This window comes from Podarcis vaucheri (assembly GCF_965113315.1).
Source record: "Podarcis vaucheri genome assembly, chromosome: 13".
Classification (NCBI taxonomy): Eukaryota; Metazoa; Chordata; class Lepidosauria; order Squamata; family Lacertidae; genus Podarcis; species Podarcis vaucheri.
Genome location: NC_138751.1, coordinates 42,339,779 through 42,354,119, shown reverse-complemented (window position 1 = coordinate 42,354,119; position 14,341 = coordinate 42,339,779). Strand labels below are relative to the sequence as shown.

The following is a 14,341-nucleotide window of genomic DNA, read 5'->3' as shown; positions in this document are numbered from 1 at the left end:
TGTCTGAAATCCACCAATTTGACATCCCATCAGTGCCCTCTGAATGACCCCTTTCATTCTAGATGAAGCTAGAGTGCTACGTGACTTCCTTTCTTCACTCCCGAGAAGCCCACCAGAGCCCTGGGTTTTGGAGAAGGATGGCTTATTGCATTGCAGCACCTAGTATTGCGGCCGTGGAACAGAGAGTTGTTTTCCCATGCAAATAATTCACAGTGTTGATGATTTCATTTAGGTTTGCCGGATGAAAAGGGCCGGATGCAGATCCTTAACATCCACACCTCAAGGATGCGGACCCACGAGCTGTTGGCCCCAGATGTTGACATTTCGGAGCTGGCTGTGGAAACCAAGAACTTCAGTGGTGCTGAGCTTGAGGGTCTGGTCCGTGCAGCACAATCCACGGCTATGAACAGACACATTAAGGTTTGCTTCTTCCCTTCAGATGACATTGGCTATAAATCCAAGATGGATCTTCTGTTGCCTCCCTCTTCCTCTTCCTCCTCCTCCTTCTCCTCCTCCATTCAGTAATGCTTCTGAATATCTCCCCTGCCTCGGTTAAAGAAAGAGGTGGACCTTCTCAGATCTCAACCCAGAGCTTCCCTTTCCATTCCCAGCCTCCCACCCTGGGAGATCTTCTCTTCCCAGCCTCTCACACAGGGTCCTTCACCAGCCAGCCGTTGCCTTCAATTGTGCACAGTCTCCTCATTAACCCAGAGTAGGGGACAACAAGTAGGAACGCGGGTGGTGCTGTGGTCTAAACCACAGAGCCTAAGACTTGCCGATTAGAAGGTTGGCGGTTCAAATCCCCGCGACGGGGTGAGCTCCCATTGCTCGTTCCCAGCTCCTGCCATACTAGTAGTTCGAAAGCATGCCAGTGCAAGTAGATAAATAGATACCGCACCGGCGGGAAGGTAAATGGCATTTCCGTTCGCTGCTCTGGTTTCGGTGTTCTGTTGCTCCAGAAGCGGCTTAGTCATACTGGCCACATGACCTAGAAAAACTGTCTGCGGACAAACGCCGGCTCCCTTGGCCTGTAAAGCGAGATGAGCAGCACAACCCAGAGTCGTCTGCAACTGGACTTAACTGTCAGGGGACAACCTTTTTAGGGGACAACAAAAGCAATGCAAAAAAAGGAAAAGTAACAGAAAGATTAAAGTAAAAAAGGAACGAGAAAGTAATAAAGGGGAAGGATTCAGAGGTGGGGAGTTGGTTTGCACCTCTCCAGTCACTGAATACAGTCATACCTTGGTTGACGAACGGTTTAGTTGCCAAACATTTCGGTTTTCGAACGATTTTTGGAAGCTGAACGTCGGGCACGCCTTGGTTTTTGAACAGTTCCAGGGAGTCGAACAGACTCCGGGAACGCATTCTGCTCATCAACCAAAGTATGACTGTACTGGGAACCCTTCCCCATCCCACTGTTGGTGTCTAAACTTTCTTAAGACATTGCCACACACTTTTTCTCTGCAGCTCTAAGGAGGGACAAAGATTACGTGAGACACAACTTAGGCTTTCAACAGAAGACTCATTGCTTCTTGCATGTACTGAACCTATAGATCTGCACAGAGGCCTCTTTCTGTGCACAGTTGTGCAGAAAAGTTAAGCATATGTGTCGTGTGCCTGTGTTGCTGTTCAGCTCCCGGAGCTGAGATTTCAAGATGGGATGTAGTTGGTGTTTCTCTTCCCCCGTCCCCCCCTTTTTTTTTTAAGTTGTAAAGGTCACTGTGCCTTTAATAGGAAATGAGTGATGCAGGCTGCGAAATGTCAGAGTGAGAAGGTTAGAGATTAGCTGGAACATGCAAAATAAGGGTTTGCTATTGAAGAGTGTTGAAATGCTTATATTATTATTTTTTGTTAGCTTGCCACAGGTGTGGGGCCAGGAATGTACCCTGGAACAGGCAGGCGTTGGTGTAAAAGTTTTAATGTTGTGCAGTGATTTCAGGAGGGGGAAGAGTGCTGTGGCCAGTTACTGGCTTGAAAAGGCACCCTAAAGATTTGGTGGCGATGGGGTCCAGACCCTTGGCTCCACTAACATCCCAACCCCCCCCCAAAAAAAAGCCCTTCGGGTTTGCATTACCAAGCTAGTTACCCTCTGCAGGTTTGCTGACCTGCTCACATCCTCAACAGGAACCACGTGAAGACTGTACACCAGCGCTTCTCAACCTGTGGGTCCCCAGATGTTGTTGGACTACAACTCCCATCATCCCTGAGCTCTGGCCTTGCTAGCTAGGGGTGATGGGAGTTGTGGTTCAACAACATCTGGGGACCCACAGGTCGAGAAAGGCTGCTGTACACAAATGCCCCTGTTGTGTAAGAGCAACACAGAAAAGAAGGCCAGGAATGGGGAACATGTGCACCTTCAGATGCTGTTGGGCACAACCCTCTTCCGCCCCAGCCAGCATAGCAAAGGACCAGGGGATTATGGGAGTTGCCGTCCAGCAACACCTGGAAGACCATAGAGCTCAGGCCGATGATTCAAAGCAGCCATCTTGACTGGTTCTCATCATTAGAGTGGATCAGCAAAATATGATCAGCTAGGATGAAAAGAGAGATAGGAAGGGGAAAGACCCGTGCAATTCTTCTTCCAAGCTTCTTTTTATCCTCAAAAAGATCTAAACACATTTCACCCTTCTGTTTCGACGGAAGCTGAGGCTCTTTAGATTTTTGCAGGGCTTCCAAAGTCTCGCCTCATGACCTCAGCAGCTTTCTCTGTGAGCATGTGCCTCCAGCTGGCTCTCTCTCTTTTTGGAAATATTTTTTATTCGGTTTTACGAATACAAATTTGTAACAAGTACCATTATAGCTCCATATAAAGAGATTCCCCTCAATCTCTGGACTTTCCCCCCCACCCCCTCCATGGGTCCTAATGCCAGCATTCACACCTGCATATCAATCCACATATTATCCACATATTTTATCCATCCGAGTTATCCATAGTCTTTGTTACCTTACCAGTGAGTTTAAAATCCTGCTGATGGTTCCATCTGCTTACAATGATCTCCTAAGCAAATTATAAAATTTCCCTCATTCTTTTTTGAAGTTCTTGTCCTCTTGGGTCCTGAGCTTTCCAGTTAATTTTGCCATTTCAGCATAGTCCATCAACTTGGTTTGCCATTCTTCCCTGGTCGGGATTGTGTCTTCTTTCCATCTCTGGGCTAGTAACATCTGTGCGGCTGCTGTCGCATACGCCAATAGTCTTTCCTGGTCCTTTGGGATCTCGGTACCTATGATTCCTAATAAAAACGCTTCTGTTTCCTGCTGGCTGCCTCACTAACATACCATCTCCTCTTGTGATTAGGCCACCACCAAAGTGGAAGTTGACATGGAGAAGGCAGAGTGCCTGCAAGTGACAAGGGGAGACTTCTTAACTTCTCTGGAAAATGACATCAAGCCGGTGAGTGAACCCCTTTTAATCCCGCAGACATTTGTGTTGCTCCCCTCTGTGGAAGACCAGAGGCAGGCTAGAATGAACAGACAATGACTTCCTGATTTTGCACCATCTCCCTTTCTTCAACCTGTAGGCATTTGGGACCAATCAGGAGGATTATGCAAGCTACATCATGAATGGGATCATGAAATGGGGTGATCCTGTCACTCGGGTGCTGGATGATGGAGAGCTGCTTGTTCAGCAGGCCAAAAACAGTGACCGAACCCCGTTGGTCAGCGTCCTTTTGGAAGGTTGGTTTCCTTCTCCACATTGTCTTCTCAGCCAGATCAAGACTGGAGAACCTGTGGGTGAAACCACAGAGCCTAGGGCTTGCTGATCAGAAGGTCGGCGGTTCGAATCCTCGCAATGGGGTGAGCTCCCATTGCTCGGTTCCTGCTCCTGCCCACCTAGCAGTTCGAAAGCACATCAAAGTGCAAGTAGATAAATAGGTACCACTCTGGCGGGAAGGTAAACGGCGCTTCCGTGTGCTGCTCAGGTTCGCCAGAAGCGGCTTAGTCCTGCTGGCCACATGACCCGGAAAAACTGTCTGCGGACAAACGCCAGCTCCCTCGGCCTGTAAAGCGATATGAGCGCCACAACCCAGAGTCATCTGTGACTGAACTTAACCGTCAGGGGTCCTTTACCTTTTACCTTTTTAGGGGACAACAAAAGCAAAACAAAGCAAAAAGCACTGTTCTGTCACTGATTCCCTCACTGATAACTTGCCATGGCTCAAGTCAGACATCACGTCAGACCATGATAAGGAAGCTGATTGATGTGATTTCAATTGACAGGATGTGGTATGTAATCAGCCAGCAAACCAAAATCAGAAACCGTGGTTTGAAATGACTTTGCAAACCATGATTCGGACTAACTATGGTTTAGTGGGATGTATGGCTTCAAGTAAAGCCATTGCTCCACTGCCACAGACTCCTACAACCTTGAATTCATGAATCTGGGTGTAGCTCTGAACCATGATTTGTCTTTTGTGCAACTGAGAGCACAAACTGTAGATTGGTTGCTTAGTGATGGTTAATGCAAACCATTCTTAGTTCTGACCACCATTGCCATGTTTCTTTGGCCAATGGGATGTGAGGCACGCAGAGCAGAATCCTTGCTCTGCTGTGAGTACCCATCTTCAAGGCCGCTCAGAACTGCACATTCAGAACTGCAACACTGCTCAATGGGCAGAATAATTTGAGTTGCAATTCAGGCTATGCAATATTCTAGATCATGGGTAGGCAAACTAAGGCCCGGGGGCCGGATCCAGCCCAATCGCCTTCTAAATCCAGCCCACAGACGGTCTGGGAATCAGCATGTTTTTACATGAATATGTGCCCTTTTATTTAAAATGCATCTCTGGGTTATTTGTGGGGCCTATCTGGTGTTTTTACATGAGTAGCATGTGTGCTTTTATTTAAAATGCATCTCTGGGTTATTTGTGGGGCATAGGAATTCATTCATTCCCCCTCCAAAAAAAATATATAGTCCAGCCCCCCACAAGCTCTGAGAGATAGTGGACTGGCCCCCTGCTGAAAAAGTTTGCTGACCCCTGTTCTAGATCCATGACATAACAGTAAAAAAACAGACAAACAAACAAACTGTGGAAATGAATGGGCATCTTTTCCAAGTGAGATTGGATGGTTTCAGCCCGGACATGCTGAATTTGCTGTTACCTCTTACTCAATTCTGTCTGTTCTGTGATCCTTACAGGTCCCCCACACAGCGGAAAGACGGCCTTGGCTGCAAAGATTGCAGAAGAATCTAACTTCCCATTTATCAAGATCTGCTCTCCAGATAAGATGATCGGCTTTTCAGAAACTGCCAAATGCCAGGCAATGAAGAAGGTATATTTTGCGAATCCCTTCCATGCCACATTTTTTGTTTGATGTCACGGGCATTGTGTCTGTTTCCCTACTACTCCGTCGATGTCCTCTGCTACTTTCAAATTTATAAAATGATGCCACAAACTATAGAAAGTTGCGTGGCAAGGTCCCAACCCCCCCCCCAAGGTTGAATAAAGACACTCAACACCAGTATTTTTAGGTTAATGGGCTAAAAAAGGCCACAACTTTATTGGTTACAGATTGTGAGCGGTATTGGCTTAGGCATTGGACCTAACCGACTATATCTGACTCTTGCCTGTCTGCGCGGAGTCCGTGAAGGGTTAACCACCAGTAGGGGGAGTCCTGCTGATGCACATTAACTAGGAGCTCCCCCAGGGTCACCAATAGGGGTCGTGCCTTAGACCCTAGCCTCCCCAGGCTTTGGACAGGGCCACACCCCCAGAATCCTTTAACACAGTGGTTCTCAACCTGTGGTCCCCAGATGTTGTCAGACTACAACTCCCATCATCCCTGACCAATGGTCATTCTGGCTAGGAATGATGGGAGTTATAGTCCAACAACATCTGGGGACCCACAGGTTGAGAAACACTGCTTTAACGGAATACCCTTCAATGTGCGGGGGAGGTGATGGCACTACCCCCCTTCCTCTCTTCTCCAGCAATATTCCAATGCCTGACTGCCAAACCTTACAAAGTTGTGACAATTTGCTACGTGGGTGGCACTGTGGGTTAAACCACAGAGCCTAGGACTTGCCGATCAGAGGGTCGGCAGTTCAAATCCCCGTGACGGGGTGAGCTCCCGCTGCTCGGTCTCTGCTCCTGCCAACCTAGCAGTTCAAAAGCACGTCAAAGTGCAAGTAGACAAATAGGTACCGCTCCGGGGGGAAGGTAAACAGTGTTTCCGTACGCTGCTCTGGTTCGCCAGAAGCAGATTAGTCATGCTGGCCACATGCCCCGGAAGCTGTACGCTGACTCCCTCAGCCAGTAAAGTGAGATGTGCGCCGCAACCCCAGAGTCGGCCACAACTGGACCTAATGGTCAGGGGTCCCTTTACCTTTAGCTTTTTAGGCGAAAACCCAGTGGCGGAGCCAATTTGCCAAGTGGAAAAAGTCCTACCAGGCCCCTCAATGGCGACCAACCACAGTCCATAGCAAGGTCAAGAGATGAAATAACCTAAAGGGCGGGAGGGTGGGAAAACCGGAGCAGCTGGAAGCACGGAAAAGGGTGAGATTCCCACTGCATCCTGCTTAAATCAAGCAGGCCACACCCCCAGAGCAATTGGCTTGGTTGCCTGGGCAGTGGCGCAGGCGGGAAACCCCCCCAATCGTGCAGGGCTGACCCCACCTTCCTAAGGCGGAAGTGGCTTTGTCAAGTATAGACAGTGAGCAAGATCATCTTAACCGATTGCTCAGTTGAATGGAACGAACAAAGAATGAAAAAATTCAGTAAATCAAAAGGAAGATACCTTCCATTTCCCTGGCTTAAGAAGGAAATAAATGCAGTCTGTCTGTATTTATGTGGAACCCTCACAGAAAGAGAGTTAAGATGAAGCAAACATCCCCTAATGGGATGAATACATAGGGCAAAGAAAAGATTGACTTGAGAATCCTAAATATTATTCCATCTCTAGAAAGCGCGTATTCCCCAGAGACATCTGAGCCACAGTTAATTATACGGCCTTCCAAATGTCGGGAAATTGTTGCTTTTTAAATTGCTTTTCACCAGGATCTGCACTGGGGTGGAGGTAGTTTGAAAGAACTGAATACGGACAAGCAGAGAGGCGGCTTGGTTTTTCCGAAAAACGGGGGCATTTCCTTTCAAGAATTCCAAACATCTAACAACCTCTCCAGAGGAGGAGAGCAAAATTGCTGGCAATATATAATGTGCATGATATTTCTTCATTAATCTCCGTGTTTTTAGAAAAAGACTTCAAAACACCTGTTCTTCAGGCTTGACTGTGCCTGTTCAGGGACAGTAACCATTGCCAAGTTGTTGCTCCTGGAATTTGTCTCGCATTCTAAGAAATTTTTTTCCGCAGCCTTAAAATACGCTGCGTTTTGTATGGACGCCAACCGTGCATTTGGCTTTTGTCTGTTCCTTCAAAGCAAATAAATAAATCAAATCATGTGTTCGCAACTAAGGATTTAATTTGGCTCCCCCCCTTAAAGTACAGTCATTGTAGCTAAGAGGTAAAAAAAAATAACTTTTCGCTTTCCGAAAAACAGATCTTTGACGATGCTTACAAGTCTCAGCTCAGCTGCGTTGTGGTGGACGACATTGAAAGACTCCTAGGTGAGAGAGGTGGAAGATGGGATGACTGTGAGGGGTCTGGCATGAGGCATTTTTCTGAGGCAAGATCTTCCTTTCTGTAGCCTTTTCCCCAATCCTAGGGCTCTTGTTACTGGAACACCTGAACCTGACTCAAGTAGGTGGTTGCTGAGGGCAGGCTGAAGCAAAGACCAGGGAAGAACATTGAAGGCCCTCTGTGCATAGGCAAGAGCCAGTCTCTTATTTGCTTGGGCTAATAATAATAATAAAAATAAAATAAAAATAATTTTTTATTTATACCCCACCCTCCCCAGCCAAGACTGGGCTCAGGGCGGCTAACAACCAATAATAAAAGCAAGTTGATTAAAATACAATTAAAAAAGATTAAAATACAACATTAAAACATTAGGATGCAGCCTCTTCACAGGAGGAGAAAGGAAAATGAAAGAGGGGGAGGGAATCAAACTGATTCTAAGCCAAAGGCCAGGTGGAACAACTCTGTCTTACAGGCCCTGCGCAAAGAAATCAGATCCCACAGGGCCCTGGTCTCATGAGACAGAGCGTTCCACCAGACCGGTGCCAATGTTGAGAAGGCCCTGGCTCTGGTTGAGGCTAATCTAACTTTCTTAGGGCCCGGGACCTCTAGGGTGTTGCTATATGTGGACCTTAAGGTCATCCGTGGGGCATACCGGGAGAGGCGGTCCCGTAGGTACGAGGGTCCTAGGCCGTGAAGGGTTTTAAAGGTCAAAAGCAGCACCTTAAATCTGACCCTGTACTCCACCGGGAGCCAGGGCAGCTTGAAAAGCACTGGGTGAATATGCTCCCAGGGCAGAGACCCCGTGAGGAGCCTCGCTGCAGCATTCTGCATCCGCTGGAGTTTCTGGGACAGCTTCAAGGGCAGCCCCGCGTAGCGCGAATTACAGTAGTCAAGCCCGGAATTACAGTGGTCAAATCTGACATGGAATCCTTTATAGCAGGGCTAGAGAACCAGTGGCAGGTGCAGGTGGCACTGTGGGTTAAACCACTGAGCCTAGGACTTGCTGATCAGAAGGTCGGCGGTTCTAATCCCCGCGACGGGGTGAGCTCCCGTTGCCTGGTCCCTGCTCCTGCCACCCTAGCAGTTCGAAAGCATGTCAAAGTGCAAGTAGATAAATAGGTACTGCTCTGGCGGGAAGGTAAAGGGCGTTTCCGTGCGCCGCTCTCGTTCGCCAGAAGCGGCTTAGTCATGGTGGCCACATGACACGGAAGCTGTATGCCGGCTCCCTCGGCCAATAAAGCGAGATGAGCGCCGCAACCCCAGAGTCGGCCACGACTGAACCTAATGGTCAAGGGTCCCTTTACCTTTAGCTAGAGAACCAGTAACCCTCCATAGAGTTTTGCACTCCCATCTTCTGTGACCGGCAGCCATGCTGGTTGGCACTAATGGAGAGTGTTGTCGTTGGCATCCGTCCGTCTCGAGAAACGATGGAGTGCACCTCCAGGGGCGAAGTCAAACCGCTGTCTTAACAGCACCCATGTGACCTCCCCAGGGCGCAAGCCTGAGCAGCTTTTATGGAGATCCCAGGCTGCCCAGATGACAAGACCTCTTGGCCTCGCCGATGTGGTCCAAAGGAAAACAGGGCAATACTTTGGCACCAGCTTGGCTGCCGGAGTTGCCGGAAGGCGCCATCCAACCATCTTAGGGACCCCACTCTGGATTTGTGTAGGGTTTACTCCAGTGTTTCCCAAACATGGCTCTCCAGCTGCTGCTGCTGTTTTTTGGACTACAACTCCCATCATCCCTAGCCAGCAGGACCAGTGGTCAGGGATGATGGGAATTGTAGTCCGAAAAAGAGCTGGAGACCCAAGTTTGGGAAGTGCTGGTTTATTCCTTAGCCTTTTCTTAGCCCAACCAAAGGCAGCAGAGTTTTAGGATCAGAGTTCTCTACCTAACTGTGAAGATAACATAGAACGAAAGGGTTTAAGGTCAGTGAGAAAGAGGAGGATTGGTTTGAGAAGATATTGGGTTATTTGAGTAGGTTTGAACAATTTGGGGCAGTTAAAATGTTAAAAGTTGAATAAACTTTGTGGAAGGAGGAGTGTTAAAGTATATAGAAGTGTACATATGGGTAATCTGAATATGTTGTTGAATATTATTGAATATGTATATTATTGAATATTGTATACCCAATGTATCAGCCGCCTGGGGGATTTCACTGTTTGTGTTTTGGTGGTTGGTAAAAAAAATTGTTTGTGTGTGTGTGTGTGTGTGTGTGTGTGTGGATATATATTAGAAAAAGGATCAGAGTTCTTCTTCTCGATGGGCTGCTTTCCCAGGTTGATGAGCCCCATCTGCCCCTCTCTTCCCTCTATACCACGTGCAGAAAGAAACCTGTGGCCCTCCTTATGTCCAACAACATCAGGAGGACTGCAAGTTTTTCCAGCCCTGCTTCTGTCTCCACAGCCCCTTCCCTTTGGGCTACCCAGAGCTGGGGGACAGCGTCTAAGCCAAATGCCTGCCTTACGTCCCTGCAGGCCCCACCCAGACCTGAAAAGAGTGTATGGCGCTTAGCAGACCAACCCAGACACCAACATTTGAAACAGAGCCACAACTGAACTTGGTTGGAGCTCAGCGAGTGACCTTGTCCCCTTTCCTCTTTCAGATTACGTTCCGATTGGCCCACGGTTCTCCAACCTGGTGTTACAGGCTCTTCTGGTGTTGCTGAAGAAAGCGCCCCCTCATGTAAGTCTCCATTTCTTGCAGCAGAGCGGAATGTTTGCAAACTGCGTTGGGCACTCATTGAAGGCCAATGGGAAAGCCTATCACAAATGCCTATCGGTTTTGATACGTTCTGTTGTGGTGGACCGTGTGTTTCTCTCCTTGAGCACAGGAGGGCTGTGCAGTATGAGGGAAACCTTCCCGGGCTGGGTGGGCAGGTCTTTCTGACTTTAAAGCCTTAAACAGCCTCGGTCCAGTATACCTGAAAGAGCGTTTCCACCCCCATTGTTCAGCCCGGACACTGAGGTCCATCTCCAAGGGCCTTCTGGTGGTTCCCTCGCTGCGAGAAGCCAAGTTACAGGGAACCAGGCAGAGGGCCTTCTCGGTAGTGGCACCCGCCCTGTGGAACGCCCTCCCATCAGATGTCAAGGCAATAAGCAACTATCTTACTTTTAAAAGACATTTGAAGGCAGCCCCGTTTAGGGAAGTTTTTAATGTTTGATGGTTTATTGTGCTTTTAATACTGTATTCTTTTGTGAGCCACTTAATATTCTGGAACCCCAGCCAGATGGGAGGAGTATAAATAAATTATTATTAATAATAATAATATTGTGAAGTCTTCTGCAGGAAGTGGATCTCAGTCGAATTCTCAGTCGATCCCTTTACTTTTACTACCACAAAGCTGCCAAATCACAGTGAATACAGCCCTTCCTCGTGGATTGTAAGCTACTCAAAGTTTCTAGATCAAAGTCTGATTTGCTTATTACAGTGGACGCTCGCGTAGCAAATGTGATCTGTGCGGGATGCACGTTCTCAACCCACAGCATCCGCAGCCCGCAGCGGCGCGTCTGCACACGCAAGGGTTGCGATTCGGCGCTTCTGCGCATGCACAAAGCGGATCTAGCGCTTCTGCGCATGTGCAGCCGCCGAAGCTCGAAAGTAACCCATTCCGGTACTTTTGTATTTCGGCAGTCCGTAACCCGAAAAACGCAACCTGAAGTGTCTATAACCCAAGGTATGACTGTATTATTATTACAGTGGTACCTTGGGTTAAGAACTTAATTCGTTCTGGAGGTCAGTTCTTAACCGGAAACTGTTCTTAACCTGAGGTACTACTTTAGCTAATGGGGCCTCCTGCTGCCGCTGCGCTGCCGGAGCACGATTTCTGTTCTCATCCTGAAGCAAAGTTCTTAACCCGAGGTACTATTTCTGGGTTAGCGGAGTCTGTAACCTGAAGTGTCTGTAACCTGAAGTGTCTGTAGCCCGAGGTACCACTGTATTATGTTGCCAGCGAACCTACAGAATTTGGATTCTCTAAGGCTGATTCCTGCAGGGTGTGTGTGTGTGTGTGTGTGTGTGTGTGTGTGTGTAAACTTATCAAAGACATCAGACAGCCTCTTCACCTTTGCCTCTTTCAGGCAGAAAGGTGTTTGTGCAAAAGGAACCCAATCGGAGCAGGAACGGCCATATTTGCATTAATTGCTTGACCTCTGGAGACCATGGGGATAACCCCACATAGGCACCTCTGAGCCCCTTGAAGGGAAGGGTTGAGGTAGTGGTGTGACAGATAATTAAATGTATATTATTCCACACGGTGGCACACTTGTCCAGGCACCTCCCCACACGTCATTGGTGAAGCTCCCGTGTGGAGGTTTTCATGCGGTATTTTTGTTCGGTAAGCAGCTGAAACCAGCTGAATAAATAAAAAAAAGCCTAGTTTGTGGCGTGACTGCTTCCACAATTCACGTACCAAGAGATGTGAGATGGTTCTGTATGCAGCGGCTGGGTTTTATTATTCCACGTTGCTTGCCAGTCGTGCAGCCTGTCTGCCTTACAGCTTCCTATAAATACCCCCCCCCCCACACACACTTCTCTCACAGGGATGAAATCAGATTCTTTTCCTTCCAGAAACTGTTTTGTTGCTCCCACAGAACTCATTAGGAATACGGTGGTGCCTCGGGTTACAAACACCTCAGGTTACAAACAATTCGGCTTACAGACTCCACTAGCCCGGAAGTAGTACCTCGGATTGAGAACTTTACCTCAGGATGAGAACGTGAATCGTGTGAGATTATGTTCAACAACCGAGGTTTGACTGTATGCAATGTTTTTGTAAAGAAAAAAAAGCAAGAGACGTTGCACGTTCTTTGTAGTTCATGAAAATCTTTAATAAAAATTATTTTAAAAAGAGAGAGAGAATGGAAATTGCGCGGTGACGGCAGTGGGAGGCCCCACTAGCTAAAGTGGTACTTCAGGTTAAGAACAGGTTCAGGTTAAGAACGGACCTCTGGAACGAATTAAGTTCGTAACCAGAGGTACCACTGTATTGCCGCTTGCAAAGTACCCAGACTTCCTGGGATTCTTCAGCTTTGCAAACATTTGGTGCAAAGCCATTTTGGGAACCTGACAACGCCATATTCTGTCCCGCTTCCCCTAACCTGCAAAGTGTTACGATATAAGGCGAGAATACGACATACGACACGAACATGATATAAATAGTCCAAGGAGAATTTAAAACGTGACCAATTTGGGTTGTTTTTTTTAAAATGTTTTTTTTGTTTCAAAGCTGTTATGAAATGAAAGGGAATCAAATAAAACTCTTTCTTTCTCCCTGCTCTTTTATTTCAGTCAGGTTTCCCTGGGTTTTTTGCGAGGGGAAGAGATTGTGGAGGGGAGGAATGGTTGTTTGGGGGGGGGAGAGAAGAGAGAGAGGGAGAGGAGACTGAAAAGCGTTGTCTCAGCGGGGAGCCAAGCCAGAGAGAAAAAGGCTTCTCTGAGAACGGGAGCAGCAACATCTCGCCAAACCCAGAGGCTCGCTTCATCTACATGCAGAGTCACACAAGGCATTCGACGCTCGGGAACCCCATGGAGGTTTCACATGTGGTTCCCTGCTGGTTCCTCTGAAAAAGCTAACAATTGGGCTCGGAGGGTGAAAGCCCCTTGCGGTATCTCTCCCCACCCCCTTCCCAACTCCCCCCAAAGCCGTCCTTAAGCTGGACAGACAATTTGGTCAGTGTTATAAGAAGTCCGGTGGACTCTTTTTTTGGGGGGGGCGTGCTCCCTAGAAAGGCCTCCTTAAGACTTCTTCCCCAGTTTTTCCCCTGCACGATTTCCGCAGGGAGGCAGAGGGAAGAAACGAGGATTGGCGTCCTTGCGTTACTCCAAAGTTTTAGCGCAGCGACAGTCCATCTAAGGACCTTGGAGATGCTAAGGGTGTCGTCATCGTCGTCCGCCCCCCCCACGCCCGCAAAGCTGCATTTGCATGCATCTTTGGAAAACTAAACAAAAACTGTGTTAGGTCCGGCCTTTAACTGCTTCCTTTCCGCAGGGCCGCTCACTTTAAATTCTGCTGCGGTCCTTGCAGTTAAAGTGACCCTGCAGTCCTTTGCAAGAGACTTGCGGGCTTCTGCGTCTGAAAAAGCGATGCTCTCTAGACCTGTGTGTTTAAAATAAGCTGTTGCCAGGACATCTGAAGTTCTGCAGAAGCTGTTTCCCGGTTGAAACGCCGGCCTCAGCATTCAGCGCATAGACGCTGCCGACGAACTTGTAATCCTGTTCGGAATTTTATTGGACGTTGAGACCCCTGTGAAATCTAGAAACCCATATTGGAAATGCCAAAAGCAAAAAAAGAAGCTAAAGCATGCTATAATGAAGGAAAAGGATGATCAACTATGGTATTCCACCCCCCCTGGTGTTTCCACTCGTGTTTCAAAACCATTTGTGCTACATGCTCTTTGATGAACCCAGATGGGACATGTTAATTGGCTCAACGCTCCTAGGTCCCTCTTTAATACATCATTTCTGTTTATTTATTCCGCCAGTACTTATAGTAATTTAGCTGCCACAGTAATATGAAGCGTTGCTCCTCAGAATTATTTCCAGTACTTTTTGGCCTCTTCATAAGACCACCAACAATAAATAAAGTCACCTGTTCTCCTTTCAACATAAGCTTGAACAGTCCGTGTTAACCTTAGCTGCCATCACTTTCCCCACAGTTTTCCCCACAGAGTAGATGCAACTGTAAAAGTTATTGTTTTTGTGCAGCTAGATTTGTTATATTTAGGGTAATGCTGCCTTGGATTTTTAAATCGGTATATATTCCAAA

At 47.7% G+C, this 14,341-nt stretch overlaps 1 protein-coding gene across 8 annotated transcripts in view; it reads left to right on the top strand.

Moving 5' to 3' along the window:
* The window catches only part of NSF (N-ethylmaleimide sensitive factor, vesicle fusing ATPase), a 105,651-nt gene that overhangs the window by 77,193 nt on the left and 14,117 nt on the right, over positions 1-14,341 (top strand). For all 8 annotated transcript variants that reach the window (XR_014212799.1, XR_014212800.1, XM_082194835.1 and 5 more), the window contains exons 12-17: positions 233-420; positions 3,296-3,391; positions 3,519-3,675; positions 5,138-5,271; positions 7,496-7,562; positions 10,181-10,260. Coding sequence is in view for 6 of the 8 variants with exons in the window: in XM_082194835.1 (XP_082050961.1) it covers positions 233-420; positions 3,296-3,391; positions 3,519-3,675; positions 5,138-5,271; positions 7,496-7,562; positions 10,181-10,260 (722 nt within the window). In the remaining 2 variants the exon portion in view is untranslated. The remainder of the gene's footprint in view (positions 1-232; positions 421-3,295; positions 3,392-3,518; positions 3,676-5,137; positions 5,272-7,495; positions 7,563-10,180; positions 10,261-14,341) is intronic.